At 45.7% G+C, this 17,525-nt stretch overlaps 1 protein-coding gene across 2 annotated transcripts; it reads right to left on the bottom strand.

The window, feature by feature from the left end:
• Positions 1 to 227: 227 nt before the first annotated feature.
• Positions 228 to 17,046, bottom strand: PLA1A (phospholipase A1 member A). 2 transcript variants are annotated; one of them, XM_008936428.1, is made up of 11 exons: positions 16,959 to 17,046; positions 14,859 to 15,051; positions 13,383 to 13,560; positions 11,984 to 12,092; positions 8,926 to 9,027; positions 7,970 to 8,059; positions 6,936 to 7,103; positions 5,795 to 5,884; positions 5,244 to 5,352; positions 1,657 to 1,821; positions 228 to 312 (listed from the first exon to the last, which is right to left on the bottom strand). In XM_008936428.1, the coding sequence occupies exons 1-11, from the start codon at positions 17,044 to 17,046 to the stop codon at positions 228 to 230; spliced, it is 1,377 nt and encodes a 458-aa protein (XP_008934676.1). The 2 variants fall into 2 exon arrangements, with proteins under 2 accessions (XP_008934676.1, XP_008934677.1); XM_008936429.1 differs by having other exon boundaries at positions 228 to 313; positions 1,658 to 1,821; positions 14,859 to 15,060; positions 16,974 to 17,046.
• Between the last annotated feature and the right edge of the window lie 479 nt (positions 17,047 to 17,525).

Raw genomic sequence — 17,525 nt, 5'->3', positions numbered from 1 at the left:
TATAGAACCCATGAGCTAGAAGTCCCAATCCAGTCTTTTAACTGAGAGGTCTTGCTGTAGCCAGTCAACCTTGTACTCACCCATAGGCCGCACACTTCTTTTCCTAGCACAGGAGGTAAAGAACTCATCTGGTTTTATGGGGAAAGTGTCATCCTTGAGCAGAGAGCAGCGATAGGTTTAGGGCTCCTTTCCAATTTTGTGTGTGCCTGCATGCTCCAAAGGCAGTGCTAGGCACAAGCAGCAGGCAGCTCATAGGAGATGTCCGTGTTGCTGAGGAGAGTGAGGTTCCAGGGCAGGCATGACATTGTGAGAGGATGGGAAGAGCACAGGGCAGTGAGGCCGGGCATTGGCAGGTCTGCTGATGACAAGCAAGCTGCTGATGGACCTTGTGCTGCTTTGCAAGGCTATGATGAATAGAGTGCTGTGCCCTGGCTGGGCTGAATTGGCTGGAGGAGTGCCTATGGGGTTGTGTCCTTCACCCTTCCACCACCCTCTTCTAGCAGTACCCTGGTTGCTCTGCGTGCACCCAGTTTGGCAATGAGAGCATAGCTGTGAACCTGTGCAACTTTACAGCTTTCTACCTCCAACACAACCAAGTCCAGTGCTTCCAGGGGTGCAGGTTAGCACACCTTTAAGGCAATGTGCGATGCTGTCCCATTCAGAAGTGATAAAAAGCCATGTCTCTGCACATCCATCCCAGCTTTGGAGGGCTTTGCTCTGCAAAGCACACTAGTAAGGAACAAGTCCTTATGCTCAAGGGAGTTACTGGTATTTACATAGGAATGTCTCTTTTTTCCCCTCTCTGGGTCTACTGGATATATTTTTACTGCCTTGTCCTCCAGTCTCCTTACTGCCCATCAGAACAGAATTTGAATGTAAGCCCAGTTTGCCTTCTGGTTTTCCTTGTTTTGGAGCATCCACTAGCTTGCTTCAGCCTGAAGCCAGCATAAGAGTCAGCTCAGAAGCAATGTGGAAGAGTTTAATGCACCAGTACAGACCTAGCTATTTTGCCATGCCTGCAAGAACTTTGGATCTCTGAAACTTCTGGCAAGAATGCTCTATTATGGAGAAGACTGTTACCTCTCTCAGGATGGGAAGGACTTGGCTGCTTCTACTCTGGGTAAGGTAATTGTGGCTGAAGGCTTATACTCTGCAATGCCTGGCTTAGAAAGTGCCAGAATGGTTCTCTTTGGCCTAAATGTTTTAGAAACCAGTGCAGTATAAAAAGCAGGAATATATTACTGGTCTTCTGTTGTCTCAGCCTGAAAAATGTTCTTTCATTTTTCAGGTGGGAGCCCACTGTAGACAGTGAGAAAATGGAGAGAGCAAGTGGGGACAAAAGGAATAAATCCTGGTTAGTAGAAGCTTTCGCCATGGCTTGTGACTGAAGTGTTTTCAAGGTGATGCGAGTCACAGCCATTTTCCTTCCATGGCTCACTTCTATCCTGGAGAGAGAATTGTGGAAAACTCCTAGAAAACTACTTTGGTAGTTTTCCTCTCTCACAGGTAGAAAATTATTTACATCATAGGGACACAGAAGTGATGGGAGAGACCTTTTTACATATTTTTCTAAACAGGAGAGACAACGCATTGTTTCAAACCACAGGCTACATCCACAGGCTCAGTGGATCCCTGTAAGATATTCCTGTGACTTACTTGCTGTCGAGAGGCAGAGAGGCTGCACAGAACTTGCCGACAATGGATGATTCATCCTTCCTCCAAAACTGGTTCTTGGGGAGATACTTCAGTGTCACACTGTTTACCTGACAGAGGGGAACTCTGTGAGCCAGCAGCCGTTTGCCCATCTCCTGGTGCTTAGGTCTGCAAGGCAGGGTGAGAGACATGAAAGAGGAGATGTGTTGAAATACTGAAGGAATCTGGGGTGTTATCATGAAACCCTCACATGATAAAATGGAGTGAGAAGACTCATCTGTCAAAACAGGGCATTGCAAGAGAGTCTTACTGGCTGTCTCTTCATGTTTTATGTCTGTAGTCAGGAATGTTTCTCTATAAACATCCTTTCTTCCATCACAGAATTACAACAACTCTTCTTGCTGTTGCATATAGATTGAAACACTGCCCAGATTGCTACAGAGAGGTAAGTGGTAGATAAGGTCAATATCTATGAAATCGTGAATGGCATTCATAGGCATTGGTTGTTCATAATTTCTTCCAGTACATCAACTAGGGGTCACTAAAGAAAGCTAAGATGTGGCAGGCTCAAATATATTGCACGTGACACAGATTACAAACCCTGTTAAGCTATTAAAATCATTGCTGTGGCATGTTGTGGATGCTAGAAAGTTTATATGACTGTACAAGTCATGGGAGGGGGACAGGAGAAGGTTGTGGAAGACAAAAGCTAATAAGGACAAAGATCTCACCTTTGGCTCTGGAAGTCCCTGAGATGTAATTAATCAGACCCTGGGAAATTATTTGGGGAAGTATTGCTACATACTTACACTGCCTTTTCTCTAATATTCTTTCCTAGGCATTTGCTTTTGACCGTACTGAAAGTGGGATGCTTGGATTGGATAGTGGGACATTTGTCTGTCCCAGCCCTCTTACCCAGGTAACCTAAACTGAGAAATGACAGGGGTTTTGTAAATAGCCAATGATCAGAGCCCAGGTGATTGTGTGCTATGAAAGTGTGCTGCCCAGCCATTCTATGTAGGTGGGCCACCTCCCTTCTGGGGAGTCCCTCCAATAGGCCTTCTTATGATCTGCTTAGCACCTCTAAGAGCCTGGCAATCATTGGTTTCCTTGTGCTCATGAAGAAGATGTGTGTAGATGACTCTGCAATCCCAAGAGCATCTGGGCAACTTGATGATAGAGAAAGGGGAGAGGTGACAAAAGGGTCAGGAAAAGCCTACAATTCTGCTCAGCAAAGTAGCTCCCAGGAACAGGCTGACAGCTGCAGTCAGCTTTCTCCTAGGCCAGGGTGGCCCACCCAAACCAGTACATCCAGTCCCTCCCCTAGACTGCAGTGGTAGCTTTGGTGGTTTTGTGTGTCTGTGTCTGGTTTGAAGCTGCCAAAACCAGGAAGCATCATGAAATTGTGGCTATAAAGGTGAACAATGGTTATCAAATGGAAAACAAAGAGGGGAGGCCATATCTCCATTTCACATTGTCCATGGGCAATGAAGAAAGTAATTCCTGGGACTGACATTTGGTCCAACCCTGTACAACCTTTGGATGGGTGTAGGACTCTTGGCTGGCTTCAGAAGTACGTTTTCTTGGATATGGGGGATGATGTTGTGTGATGTGCAAGCAATTGCAATGTAGCTGGGAAACGTGCTGTGTGACAAGCTCCTTTCTCTATTGGCCCCATGGCAGCTGTGGGGCTTGTGACATCTCTCCTGGGGGACTCAGCAATGTGTAGGGTAACAGTGTCCTGAGCAGTGAGACTGGGAGAGGAGAAGAGAAGCCCACATAGGGCAAGACACAGCCATGCGAGTGACTTGCTGAAGGTATGAGACAGCCCAGCTTCCCAAGTCGCTGTGTGCTCCTGGGGAACTTCAGGATGACCTGCCTATCAAATCATCTGAAATAAATCAGGGATCAATCAGTGCCTTAACTGCAATGTGAGAATCTATGTTTAGAAACCCATTTGACATGCTGAGCTTGTCTGCATTGGTGGGCTGGGCTTTGCCTAGCATGGGGAAGTTTCTTTGCTCTTTGCTAGTGTGAACTGAAAGGGATATCTTCAATTTTATGCTTTCAGATCTGTAAGTTTATTGCTGTAAGCAAATTTTTCAGTTCAGCCTTGTGCTTCTTGGGAAGGCACTTAAATGAAACACAGCTGCTGTTTGCCCCGGGCGAGGGTGTCTCTGGATAGGTCACCCTGCTCTAACTCCTGTCTCACTAAAACTGGAGGGTACAGCAAAGCCTGGGGATTGCCTGCCTGTCTCGCCTCCCCAGGCAGCCTTGCTCCCCAGTGCCCACGTGCCTCCTGCTGGACACCTCTCAAACCCTCTGCCTGACAACTGCAAAAGGAAGTGCTGCGTGTCTTTCTGAGCAGAACAAGGGTCCTGACTTGACCTGGCTGTTACTATTTCCTCCCTCCTGCATCTCTGGAAAGGGCAGACTTGGCTTCCAAGCTAGGGTGTGATTGAACAGACTGAGCTCTACCAGGCTGGAGTACAAATTCCAAATTGTGATGCCTGTCTGGAAATCCGTGACCAAGTAGCTGTGTCATGCTGCAGAGCACCCTAGAGTGGGCTTCCTCTTCCCTGCTTCTCATCCCTACCTCCTGGTGCCCAGGACTGAAGCAGCAACACAATTAGCTTCAGGCTGCAATATTTTGGCTTAGCAGTAAGGACTGTGTGGGAACTAGCATTGGAACCCATCTGATCCTAGGAGAGCTGGCTGGGGCTCTTTAACAGACTATTTTCCTGCTTCCTGAGGCAGCCAGCAGCATGTGCTAGCTGCATGTCTACGTTGTGGTCCCCAGCCCACAGCAGGGGGCAGGAAGGTGTAGGATGAAGTGAAGACAACCTTCTGGGGAACTTCTTTGTGGTGGGGAAATCCCCCTGTGTCGAGGGCTGTGGAACAGGAGTCTGAGTCTGATCCTTTAATTCAGACATGGTTTAGAGGAGGGTGGTGCTTTCAAGAGAGATCTGTCTGTCTACACATTCTGTCTTGGTCCCCTGCCCCTGGACTTTCCCCTACAATGGAAGCCTGGATGCTTTGCTTCAGTACTGCAGAGGCAATAAGCTACTGGACACATTTCTGACTGTGGAGAGAGGCACTGGTCTTCTCTTTGCAACTGCTGTCCTATTGGGCATCAAGAGAAATGTCTAAGCCATCAAGTTCATCAGTCTGGAACCTCTGGTGGATGAGGACTTGCTGTAGCCATGTGTGTCTGGCAGAGCAGAGCTGATAACCATCTGACAGTGATTGCAGTTTGACGGTGGCAGAGGGCAAGGGAATGGTGTAGAAAAAGAATCAGTGTAGCAACACAGAAGTATGCAGATTTGGGGATTTCAGAGTATACCCACTGCTTTGTGCACTCAGGGAAGAGGTGGGCCTAGCCAGGGTTATCAAGTAATGGTAATGCATGCCTGATTCTTGAGAGCATTTAAGGTTAATGTGGCAGGCTTCAAGAAGAAAAGTTGAGGTTCATCACACAATGACTGCCCTCAGGGAGATATGCTATTGTTGTGCCGTGTCCTGGACTGGTAGAAACATCCTTAGACACAGAGCTGGGATAAAACAGGCCAGAAGCATGCTCTGTTACTCACATGGTGATCTTTGCTGTGTCCTTGGTGCTGTTGCTGTAGAAAGTGATCTCAATGCTGGTGACCTTGTTTCTTTTCTTCTGCAAATGGAACTCAACCAGGCTGTGATGGACTGAGCAGGAGGAAAAGTATGGGGGAGTGAAGGCAGGTACTATCAGTTGGACCTACCTCTGCCAAAAGGAGGCCTCTAGCACTCATTCCTTGGCCCCACCAGCAGACACGAGATTAAACAGACATAAGAAAGAAACTAGTCTTTGTGGTTGTGAGAGGCACAGTGGGCAGGTTTAATAGTAAAACAGCCAGGCATTTCCATTGCCCTTCACTTCAGTCCTGAAGCCATCTGGCTGTCTTAATTCTGAACTGCATCCACACCAATAAACCCATTGGGAAGGGATTTATGGGGGAGATGTGCAGGGTTACTGCTCTTCAGCTGTGTCGCAGAGTCTGGGCCACAGCAGCTGATTCTGAGGCGGGTGTTGGGACCTGGCCTTCCCAGCGAATCTGCCTCATTGGGTAAATCCCCTTCTGACTCATTTTTTCTCATTGCTGCTTACCACAGAATGGGGCTGAGGGACTGGTCATTAAATAAACTTTCGCTTCCTTGGGCAGCTTTTTCATGTTGATACCTGCCTGCTCCAGCAGGCCTGCAGGAGGAAATAAAGCCAGTGCAGGGAAAGCCATGAATGACCAGAACAGAAACAGAATTAGTCTCCACTCACCTCCACTCACCCCACCCAGCTCCACTGTCTCAGAGGACAGACCCTTTTTTATACCAGTGCAAAACAGAGGAAGCACAGATTTGTGATGTCCATTTGACAGGTTTAACATCCTCTCAGAAAACCTATTCCAGCTACCCCAGATAATCATCACCAGGGTACCTCTTGGTGGCTTTATTTAATTCCTCTCCTAACAAAATGTGTCATCAGCTGCCTGCAAAATGAGTGGGCCTAAAGACTTACCAAGTCAGGAAACTTAGTGCAGATGTAAATGGCAATACAAACACAAGGTGCTGGGAAATGGGATTTCTGGGTCAAGTGAGACCACCATAACTTGGAGAATTTGCATGACTGACTAGCTGACAATGTGGCTTGGTGAGACGGGGAAGGGGTAGCTGATCTGAGAGCACCTATACCAAAAGGGGCCTCTCCTTATTTCCTCTGGTACAAGACTGCGAATAGCACCAGAGGACTTCCTCTCCTTGTGTCACCACCCAGTTTCAAAAGCCTAAAAGAGGCAACTGTTACCTCCTCCCAGTCCAGGGAGTTCATCTTTGGGGTGGATGTGGCAGGAATTTATAAGAAGGAGGTGACACAGCAACAGTGAGTGGTTTGTAGAAGAATGGGACTTCAGGCCTGGGCTAAAATTTCCAGCTGCTCCTCCAAACAAAACACTTCTAGAGCTAACTGCCCACTTGTTAGGTGGAGGATACTGGAGCCTCTCTTTCAATTTATTTGTGGGCCCTGTGAAATGTTCAAAGATCAGAAATGTTCAAGATGTTGGTGTTCTACCTTGGGCAACATATGAGCTTTTAGAGAACCTCTGTAGGAGCCTGAAGACTAAACAGCTTGCTGTCCCCAAAGAGATCCAAAGCAAATCCTGCTCAGAGAAATCTGAACTGCATACTGTGCTCTGCACTGATACCCATCAGGAATGTATTGTCATCTGCTCCAGGAAGGTCTCATGCTGGTACTGTACCTATTCTGGGGCAGGAGAGCAGGAAGGGGTCAACACAGTCCAGGCAACGACCGTTTAAAAAATCGTGGTAACTTGAGCAGGGGAACGCCATGATTGGACAGGAATGCTTCAAGGCACTGACATAGAGATGTACTGCCCTCATGTGATCGCAGATCAGATACTTGTAGCCTGCAGGAAAAGATGCCCCCAGAGAAAAACAGCCATGAGCCTTTCCCTTAGCTTCAGTCTTTCCACCTGTTCCCAAGGAACTGAGTCAAGAAACACCCTTTCCATTAGTAACGTTTTGCAGACCATCTCTGTGACTACAAGCCCAGGTTCGACTGCAAGAGGAGTTACACAGGAAGTTGGAAGTGTATCTAACAGAGTCCCTCAGAAGAGGGGGAACCACCGTGTGTCCATCAGTGTACCATCAATGAAACACCAGGCTCTCTGCAAGAGGGTTCAACAGCTTTGACTTCTCCCTGCACCGGGATCCCAGCTATAGGAAGTGAGGTACCATAGGTGTCCCCTATAACCAGACCCTCAATGCAGCTGGCTCATGCAAAACAGATTTTAATATTTATCCACATTGCCTACTGGGTAATGTGCTATTCTCTAGAAGGAAAGGGCAGCAATCATACAATCTACCTCTCTTTATACACTTTAAGTATAGACCCTGCTTGCAGCATGAAGACAAAAAGAAGCTTTTGCTAGTAGTACCTAAGAACCTTTCTGGCAAAAATGTTTTCTTTGTTGATACAAACTCTGCTGATGCTAGGGATTTGGCTCATACAGAAGTGTTGCCAAAATCACATCTCTTGACAGCAGTGCTGCCAAGTTACTTGACCTGTATGTGATTTTAATTTTGGCTGCTTGTTGTGGTGCTATGAGGAGATACAGGTCATGAATCTCTGCTGCTCTGTGTCTTTTCAAATACATATTGTCTCATTTTGATGTCTGCCCTGACTGTAGCAGGAGCTGGTTGCCAAACAGCTTTTTCACAGAGCTGCTACATAGCTATTAAGGCCCTTTGCTTGACTACAGAGTGTTCTCACCTGCAGAGATGAATCGAGGGCATCCTGGCTGATCTCTGCCTCCATTGACAAAATAATCAATGTGTCCTACAGGAATCCGGATCCCGAAATCTGAAAGGAGGTGAAATGCCACTTCTTATACTTAGCTCTTCTATAGGCTTTACCCTACATGGTGTATGATAGGCCTCAATAATTGGCTGAACATTAGTATTGCTGGACCCAGCTCCAGAGCTGGAGATGGCAGGGACAGAATTCCTGGTCCTACATGCCTACCTTGGGCAGGTTTCCTGCAGGGAGCAGAGAGTGCTCCAGACCCTGCCGTCAAAATGACTAGGAACTGTGGCTTGATCACCACCTCTGTGACTCAGGTTCTTGGTTCTGTATAAAGGAGAACAAAACTGACCGCAACCTCTATGGGAGGTTATGAGGCATGATTGAGAGATGTGTTGGTAGAGATTTCGGTGCTCTCAGGCACGAGGTGGGACTCAAAGGCATCACATGATTCTTTAGCACGTGTTCTGCCTACTTAGACCCCAAGTGCTTTAGAAAAGTTACGCTGTTGTTACACCAGCTGTTGGTTTGACTGTCACTTTCCACAGGTGCTCACAGTGGCACCCTTCTTATGTCAAGTGGGAAAAAGCAAAGTACAACCAGGCATGTAAATTCCTTGGAGGTGGTGAAAGCCATGTTGAGCTGATGCTGCATAAGCTCACTCTGCTGTAGCAGGGTGAGGGAAGTGGTTGTCTTACTTGAAGACTGCTCTCTGTCTGACCTCCACCTGTTTTCCTGTGAAGGGCTGTGGGATACAGACACTTGCCAATGGATTCATCATTAAAGCCTCTCCAGTAAGGAACATCCATGGAGTGAACCTGAACTGATGGTAATCTGGCATAAAAGGCACAATGACCTATGCACTCTTTAGCAATGATGCCAGCAGGAGGAACAGAAGCATGGGACGAAGAAGAAAGCCAGCTTACTGTCAGCATCGGTATGAATGGCTTCCACAAAGAGGGCATCCCCAGGATCCAGGCGTTCCTCAGGGCTGGCTCTGGTGTACTTAGGGCCTGCAGGATCCAGGCCTGTAACAAAATCAAATGCCTCAACAATAAGTGCTCTTCAGCCCCTCTCTTTCTTATTTCTGGACCAGTTATTTTACCCAAGACTTTGAAAATGTTGCTAGGCAGATTTGACAAACTGTTCCCAGGTCACAATCATTATGTTCCAGAATGGCTTCTGCCCCTGCTAACTTCCACTACATCTTCCTCACCTTGTCCTCCACTATTCCACTCCTTTTTAGCAGCTTTGTACCTCAACTTTCTAGGTTGTAATCAAATAGCTCTGACAGAGTGGGTACAGAGTATCTTTTGAATTTTTGGTGAAAGAGAATCAAACCATCTCTAATTGTGTCATCCGTATTAGCACTACAGTCTGAGAAATGTCACTGAAGATCATCAGTTTGGTGATAAATTCAGCATCCTGGGCATTAACCAATCCAAGCATTACAAAGATTCAATACTAACAAATGTCATTAAAACAGAGAGGCTTCCGAGCCCTCTCCCCACAAATAAAGTGGAGTCCATAAGCAGCCATCTACATTTTTGCCTAAAACTATCTCCTAGAGCAACTTTTGGGGAGTCAAAAGAATACAGAAAATTATCCTGGGCAATACCAAGGAACAGGTTAAAGATAATTTGTTGTTGTTGTTCTGGCTGAAGTTTGTCCTGTTCACTTCTCATAGAAAAGTAATCTCACAAGATTTTTTTCACTCCCCAGGCAACAACAATAGTTTAAGAAGCAGCTCTGCTCCACATGCCACTTGGCCTCAGAGCTGGCCAGTTTCACTGACTTGGACTCCGTCCCATTAATTCTCCATGGAGAAGGCAATATCAACAATATACAAACTGATATGCCAGCATTGGTGAGGTGGACAGGGAAGAAGAAAAAGGGAATGAGGGAAAAAAAATATTTTCTGTTCTTTCTATAAAAGCTAAAAATGGGACAAGTGATCAGAAGAATTTACTGCTTTAATATTTCTTCCATGTTCTTTAATCTTTATATATACAAAAATGTGAGTTTTCCCACCTGTTTCTACAGACCAAGTTTTAGCTAAAGACTTTATGAGATGCTGAAAAGTGTATTTGGAATAGCCTCAAGGTCTTCCTGAGGAGACAGAAACAGCTAATATGAGCAGCAGTAAATTGTAGCACAGCTTGGAGGCAAGCGCATTTCCATCCTTTATTCTCTCTGCCTACCTCCTCCAAGCACAAGCTGCATAAACTCCATTAAGATGTACATCCTCAGCAGCCAAGAGAATGATCACTGAAGCTATACTGTATGCAACCGAATTCCTTCAGGCTTTTTCATTTCCTCTGCAAGTATTGAAACAAATTGCTCTTCAGCCATTTTGGATACAGGCTGTTCATTCCTGTCCCTGTGCCATTTGCTTTCCTGCACAGGGAGATAGGCACAGGCTGGGCTTAAAGAAACTCACTTCAGTGAAATAAAGTCCATGCTCTGATCTCCAAGACTCATTCTGGTTTTGCTCTGTAGCTCTTTTTAGGTGACTGAAAACACTTCAGCAGGTTATGGCTCTGGGACCACAATCCTCTGTGCACTTATGCATGTGTGTGAGGAGGTAGGAGATGAGATCAGACATATCTTTGGTCTCATTTAACTTGTCTTCAGGCTCCTAAATCTGAATGGGAGCCCTCAATGCCCAGTGTGCCTATGAAATCATAGGACAATCAGGAGTGTAGAAAAAGGGTTGTCTTCCAGCAAAGCTGGGATGGAATAAGTCAACCTACTGAGAGTTTTTTTCAAGTAGACAACATAAAGGGGAAGAGTCTCTACCTCTGAAATTAATGACCATGTTTTCCTGGGAAAGTGTCTGCTTCTGCTCATGTAAAGATTTTGCTGATCATAAAACCCTGGTGCAGGACAGTGGTTACTCCAAGTCCTTCCTAATGTAAACTTTGATTCATAGCTGAAAAAAAGGGCATGAAACTGAGCTCCTGTTATGAAATGCCTGTATTTCATGCAGTGTGGGTAACTGAGACATGAAGGCTGAACTCATGTTCCTGTGGACTGCCTTGCTGAGTGTGCAGTGAGACTCCTTGAGGATACCTCTGTGAGATAGACCAGCATGGGCTGAGACAGACTGGGAGCTGTGGTCACTCTGCTGTAGCCTTTACATCTGTTCCTTCTCGGTGGCATTTTCCCTCCTATTAACATGAATCTCCATCCATAGACTGGATGGAAGATTGCCAGAACTTGACAAGACCCTCAACAGCCTAATTTAACTTAGAAGGCAGCCCTATTTTGAGTGAGGGGGGTGAACTAGAGACCTTCAAAGGTCCCTTCTTACCTAAATTATTCTGTGACTCTGTTCATGCTCCATACCTAAAGGCTGATAAGGCTGTGAGTGAACCAAAAAGCTCTAAATGCCATGATCAGCCTCTAACCATTTTTCTCTGTATTTCCCCCACTGCAACCTCTTCCTCACACTCAGGAGTCTGACACTCTGTGTTTAAGGTCAGCTCAGATTTTATACAACTGAGTGGCCTTATACCAGTCTACCGTGAAAACAGCTGTTTTGTGGGAGAGAACAGCAAGAAGCCTCATCTAAGGCCTCCCAGCACTGGGTCAGGCTCTTGCCTTTGCTCCTTGACTGAGCTGTGTTGTAGGGATGCCATGCCTAGCCCCGTGTCTTGCTGGTCCTGCTTTTAACTTGCTGACTTGACCTTGGGCTTGCCTCATCACTACAGACTTGCCTGGTGATCACTAGACTGTGGATGACCCTGGTTCCTGTCACTGGACCTGCTCTGATCTTCTCTCCCAGATACAATTGGACCGTGTCTCTTGTCAGTGAGACCACTGCCCCTGCCTAGGCAGAAGGAAACTAGGAAGAAGCCCCCAAGCTCGGATCCAGTGAGCCCTTATGCAATTAAAAGACCACTATGGATGACTCCTCTTCCTTGCTCTCTCATTCTGTCCCTTGAAGAGCAGGTGAGGACCCAGGACTCAGTTTTATGATACCTGTTATCCGTCCCAGCTGACCGCCGTGGAAGTGCCCCACCAGGCCCCCAACGTGCGCACCAAGGCTGACCCCAATGATGTGGATGGATGTCCCTGAGACTCCCAGGGCCTGTAGATTGAGGATAATACAGATTAATGTTTCTGTAGCAGAAAGGTCCCTGTCCCAGCCCACATAGCAGCTCTGTAACTCTGCTAATGTAGGATTGCTTTTGAGTTGTGTGGTGGAGAACCAAACAGATGTGGGAATGATGGGAATTGCCCTTTCTGTTTTTCAGAGTCTCCTGCCAGGTCCACAGATGCAAACCCAACCCTAACCAGGTCAGTCAGATGCTCCTGATCATAACTGTATAGCCTGTAGCTTCTCTTTCCATGGCTTGATTCAGACTGAACTTCCCTCTCTCAGCTGAATGACTCACATTCATCATGTAAATAATCTTTTTCTCAAGAAAAACAGAAAGTCACAGACACTAAGACCTGATGTGAGATGACCCCATCCATGGGAATCAGCTGCCTGCAGGCTGATCTGCATAGTGCAGTACCATACAACAGGAGGGCACACAGCACACAAGAGTGAGGAGGCAAGATGAAAAACCCTGACTTTGAAATGTAACCCTGAAGCAGCTGGACTAGAGCTCAGCACAGACACAAAATGAATGGTGGGGACACTGCCCACCTCAGTCGTTTGCTCACTGTGTGACCTAATCAACAACAAGTGGTGACAGTCCCCAGCTGCCGTGCCCAACCTTCTCCTGACACAGCAGCTCCAAGGGTTGCTGTACTTCTGGACAGAAAGGTGTGACTGCACAGTGAGGTGCAGGAAGCCAGGGACTCCCATGCTGTGCAGCCTGGGTCTGCAGTGCAAACATGGCATGAAGAATTTACACGCAGTTGGGTAACACAGAGACCTATCACCCTCACTGTGTAAGTGCTGCTCAGCTGTGCTGTGCATGAAGAAGCTGTGACACATCTGGGGATTTCCAGCTACTGGGGATTAGATACGAAGCCCAAAGTAAATAGAAAATACTCTCAAATCCCACACACTCCATCTCCCTGGACAAAATTTCCAAGCAGAAGAAGACTATCCAGTGAAGCATGGACCTGAGAAAACCCAAGGCATCCTTCAGATTTGGCCCAGGCTGGAGAGGCAGCTGACAACTAGAATAATTTTCCAGAAAATGTTGAAACTTGAGAAAGAAATAAAATAGCAGCACGCTCAAGACTGGACTGAGAGAAATGGAAAAAATAAATCTCTTTAGTGCTACACAACGCTCACTCTGGAATAAAGAGCCCACTGGTTCAGCTTTTGGAGACAGCAGGTTGGCAGCAATTCTCTGGATTGTTTGCATGAGTGATGTTCTCTGGACGTGCTCCCTCCCACTGGAAATGCACAGCAGCTTACCAGGAGCTTGCTGATGAATTCTGAGATGGAGAGGGCCACCGGTGTGACATTTTCCACTGCAGAGGGATAGGCTCCTGTAGACCCATAAACCCAGTCTACTGCGATCACGTTCACCTGGCTTGTGTCCAGTATGGCACGAACAAGTCCTTCAATCCAGGACGGTTTGGTACCCAAAGCCCTTTGGAGTCATCAGAAACAAGTATGTTAGGTGTCTTCCAAAGCAGAGCATATGCAATTGTGTTGTGCTCTGGCATCACATGGGTCAGAGGAGGCTGCCAGACAGTTGCTGTAAGTTTTTTCTGGTGCCAGACACCCACAGCTGGCATTCTTTGTGGTAGTATTACACTTTCCAGAATGGTCTGATTCAGAAGGGAACTGGATATTTTAATGAATGAGATAACATTTCCAGGGCTCAGGCTGAGATCTGAGTTTTGCTGTGGTGCTTCAGTTAGCCACCACAGAGCCCACCTGAAGTAAGTGAGCTGACCAGGAACACCTAGATCCTGCTCTGCTACCAACTGGAAGGAAGTCCTTGGCCAAATCACCTAGTCATTCACTGCTGCATTTCCTCATCTGTAGACAACTTACAAAAAACCCAAAACACGTATATCCAATAGTTCAAAGAACACTGAGAAGGCTCTGTGTTCTACCCACTTCCCCTAGCACCGACTGGTGAGGGGTGTGTGAAGTCACACGAGGACAACAGCTCATCATCTGAAAAGACCCTGCAACATCTTCTGTGGTTTCTTCCTGGTCTTCTATGCACCTTCTATTCAGGCTTTTGCACATCAAACCAAATAATGTTATATAGTCACACCTGGCTGAAAAATGGTACAGTAGAATAGTTTGCAAAATGGTGACAGCTTAAAAAAAAAAATTTAGGTCAAATTCCTATTTTCAAGAATAGAAGTATAACGTGTCTGGCAGGGCTCTTAAATGTCTGACTAATCCAGGATGTTGATAAATCAGGTGTGAGCTCCAAGAAAACAATTCAAAGGGACAAGAATCTTGAAGAAAAGAATTCTTCAGTAAAAGCTTGAAAGAAGGAAAGAAAATCAAAGAGGTAAAGGATGAGAGTGGAAAAGAATGAGCAAGAAAGTGACAGAGCAAGAGAAAGAAAGATTCTAATTTTCTAACTATTTTTTAGGCTTCAAAAAGTGTGAAACACACATAAAACAGGTGTCTGGTCACAAACTGAAGGACTTCAAGGTGTGCTGTAATGAGGGTTGTCAGTAGTTTTTTCTATGCCTCTGGCCCTGGCCCACCAACAGTGTCCCAGACAAATCCCAGGTCCGCTTTGGGGCTGAGCACTCCAGACTCTATTGCAGATTTTTTTGCATGAAGGCACTCTGCTAGACTGTCTAAGGTCACATGAGCAGGAGGTTTCCATTCTAGCCCCACCCAGTGCTTGGGAATGCCCTAGCAGCATTTAATTTAGCAGTAAAAACTTAGTCACAGTGGTCTTCCTCCTCTCACCTGAAGCCATGGATTATGATCTTGGTTTCCAGGCTGCTGTTGAAGCTGCAGTTCTTGATGCCATCACCAACTAAAATCAGCTCTCCACAGCTGGGCCTTGAGGAGGTGAACAGAAGAAACTGGACCTTAAGTTTACTGCCCCGTAGGAAATTTGCTGTCTGGAAGTCAGTGCAGTGATGCTCTGAGAGTCTGTCTGTGTCCCCTGCAATGAGAGGGTGTGAAGAGCTTATCTAGTCTGTGTCTGTGCAATGGACAAAAAAGATCATTCTAATTCATTAGAAAAATTAAGGTAGCAATCGTATTTCTATTGATAGAGATTGAAAGGATAGAACATAAATTAAAATCAGCCTATTCTGGAAACTTTATCTGTTTGATAAAGTCTTTTCTGTCCCTTGGTGGAATTCCAGCACTGCCTGGGGTAGGTAGCCATGGATGTCATGGTAGCTTTGACTTCTGAGAGTTTTTTTACCACGATGAGAATGACATTCGGTTTGGCTTTTTTTTCCAAATCAGCCACAAACACCAGCTATTAAGTACATTTATGAGCTGGCTATTTATCTTTAAAAGCTGTCTTTAAAAAAATGGTTGTCACCAGTTAGCAACTACTGAATGGAAATACTTCTACTGAAATTCTGCTGGGCTTAGTAGAAGGTAAGAGTCATTGTAGCCAAAATCCAGAAATAAATATGAGAGTGCTGATGACAAAATCTGACAATACTGATGACAAAATGTGTCAATGATAATTTCCTTATTGATTCATTTACTGGATTTAAATGCTTTATGGGAAAAAGCAATTACAGGAAGGCACTTTGATCTAGGCAGAAAGAAAAAAAAAATCTCAAGCCTGTAGCTAATAAAAAACTGAGAAAATTTAGGCTAGAAAGGAAGTACAGAAGTTTAGCAGTACACATGTCTCGCAGAACGTATAGCTAGGTTACCTACAGAAAACCTGGATTGTCCATCTTTTGTAATTTCAGAGGACTGGTGGCTGTTTTGGAAGTCTTGTTGAAGGTAAGGTGTTGGATTTACTGAAGCACTAATAGGGTGAAATGTATTGACCTGTGATGAGCAGGAAGCCAAATAATTGATTAAACAATCTCTTCTGACCTAAAAAGTGTTACTTTATGGACTGACATAGTTGCGTCCTGCTGCAATGACAATGCATGCAGCTTCTCTTTTTGGGAATGGAGAAAGTGAAACAGCCTTGAATCTGTGTGTACAGTAAAAATAAAAATAATAGTAATAAAAATAATTAAAAAAGAAACCAAAACAAGCAAACAACCCCCCAACAAAACAACCAAACCCCAAACCAACAACCAAACAAACAACCGAACAACAAAAAAACCACAAACCCTGCCCCCTGAAAACAAAGAAGCATCCTAACCTCTGTCTGTTCCTTCAGAAGCCACTACGCTAGCTAGGCAGAACATGGTCTAAGGGGCAGCACCAACGAGTGTGATTCAACATTCAGATTCCCCCTTGCCGGATGTGACTATCCCTTACTGTTTATTTTGGCCTTCCTGTGTACTGAAGGCAAGAGAGAAAGAGATGTTCCCTGATATCAGTTTGGAAAAATCGGAGCTCATGAGCCAGCTTAACTAGGAAGGGCTGGCTCACTGCAAGCACTGTGCGTGTCAGAAATGGTGTAAGAGCAGGGGGGTGGTGAGTAGAGGCAAAGCAGAAGGTGCACTGCAGTGGAGCTGCCGGTGATGTGGGACTGTAGTGAAGATCACAAAAGCAGTGTCATTAGCAGCACAATTAAAGAAAGAAATGGAAGTGCGGCGTTTATTTTCTGTCAGCTAGTGCAGATTGCATTTGCTAAGCTTTCAAAGCAGATGCCAGTACCAGAGGTCAAGTGGTCTCTTTTCCGCTTCCTCACAGTTCAGGGTAAACATGGATCATTCTTCTGAATCAGGTTAGTGGAATTAAATCACTGAGACTGATTGAATCAAAGCATGGGAGAAGAAAGGACCATTCTTGCACTACCCTTTCTCCTGGCACCTAATTAGATTATAGCAAGGACCTCTTGACACAAAGGTTGTTTAGGGAGAATTGAATTCAGATCCTTCTATGTAAAACCTTCAATCTCTTGCTGGGTACTCATGTTTTTCTTACCTGCTTGAAATGAGCTGAGCAGCAAGAGGACAGCAGGAACAATGAGTGGCTTTCTCTTTGGATCGTCAACCATCGTCCTACTAGTCTGCTACAAGTACAAGGATTGTACAGAGAAAAACAGCTGTGGTGGGTTGCTCGAGCAGCCTGACTCTATTAATGATCAACCAGCCTGTGCTCTTTTGGGGAAAAAAGGGTAGAGGCAATTATCTCTGCTCTCATTTGACCATTAACCAAAATCTGTGTCAGCAGAGGGCTTCACTGACTTTTTGGTTAAAAAAGATGCTGACATTCCTTTCCTCCCTACCTCCCTTTCCTCAAGGCAAACCTCCTACTTCGGAAATCAGTGTGTGGAAACAGTCCCAGCAAGCAACAGAGTTACACTGACTTTTCTTTGCCACCCAGACCTGTCTGCCAAATTCTTACTAGGGACATTGATTTGTCACAAGACCTCACAGTAAGTCCATGCCAGGAAGAATCATACCAGCCTGACATCTGTTGCGTTCCTATTGAATTGCTGTTTCTTTCCTGTATTTCTACTTTTGGTCAGATTCC

The sequence above is a fragment of the Merops nubicus genome, unplaced genomic scaffold, assembly GCF_000691845.1.
Source record: "Merops nubicus isolate BGI_N331 unplaced genomic scaffold, ASM69184v1 scaffold553, whole genome shotgun sequence".
NCBI classification, from domain to species: domain Eukaryota; kingdom Metazoa; phylum Chordata; class Aves; order Coraciiformes; family Meropidae; genus Merops; species Merops nubicus.
The sequence above is the reverse complement of the archived record's forward strand: the minus strand, read 5'-3'. Positions and strand labels throughout refer to the sequence as shown.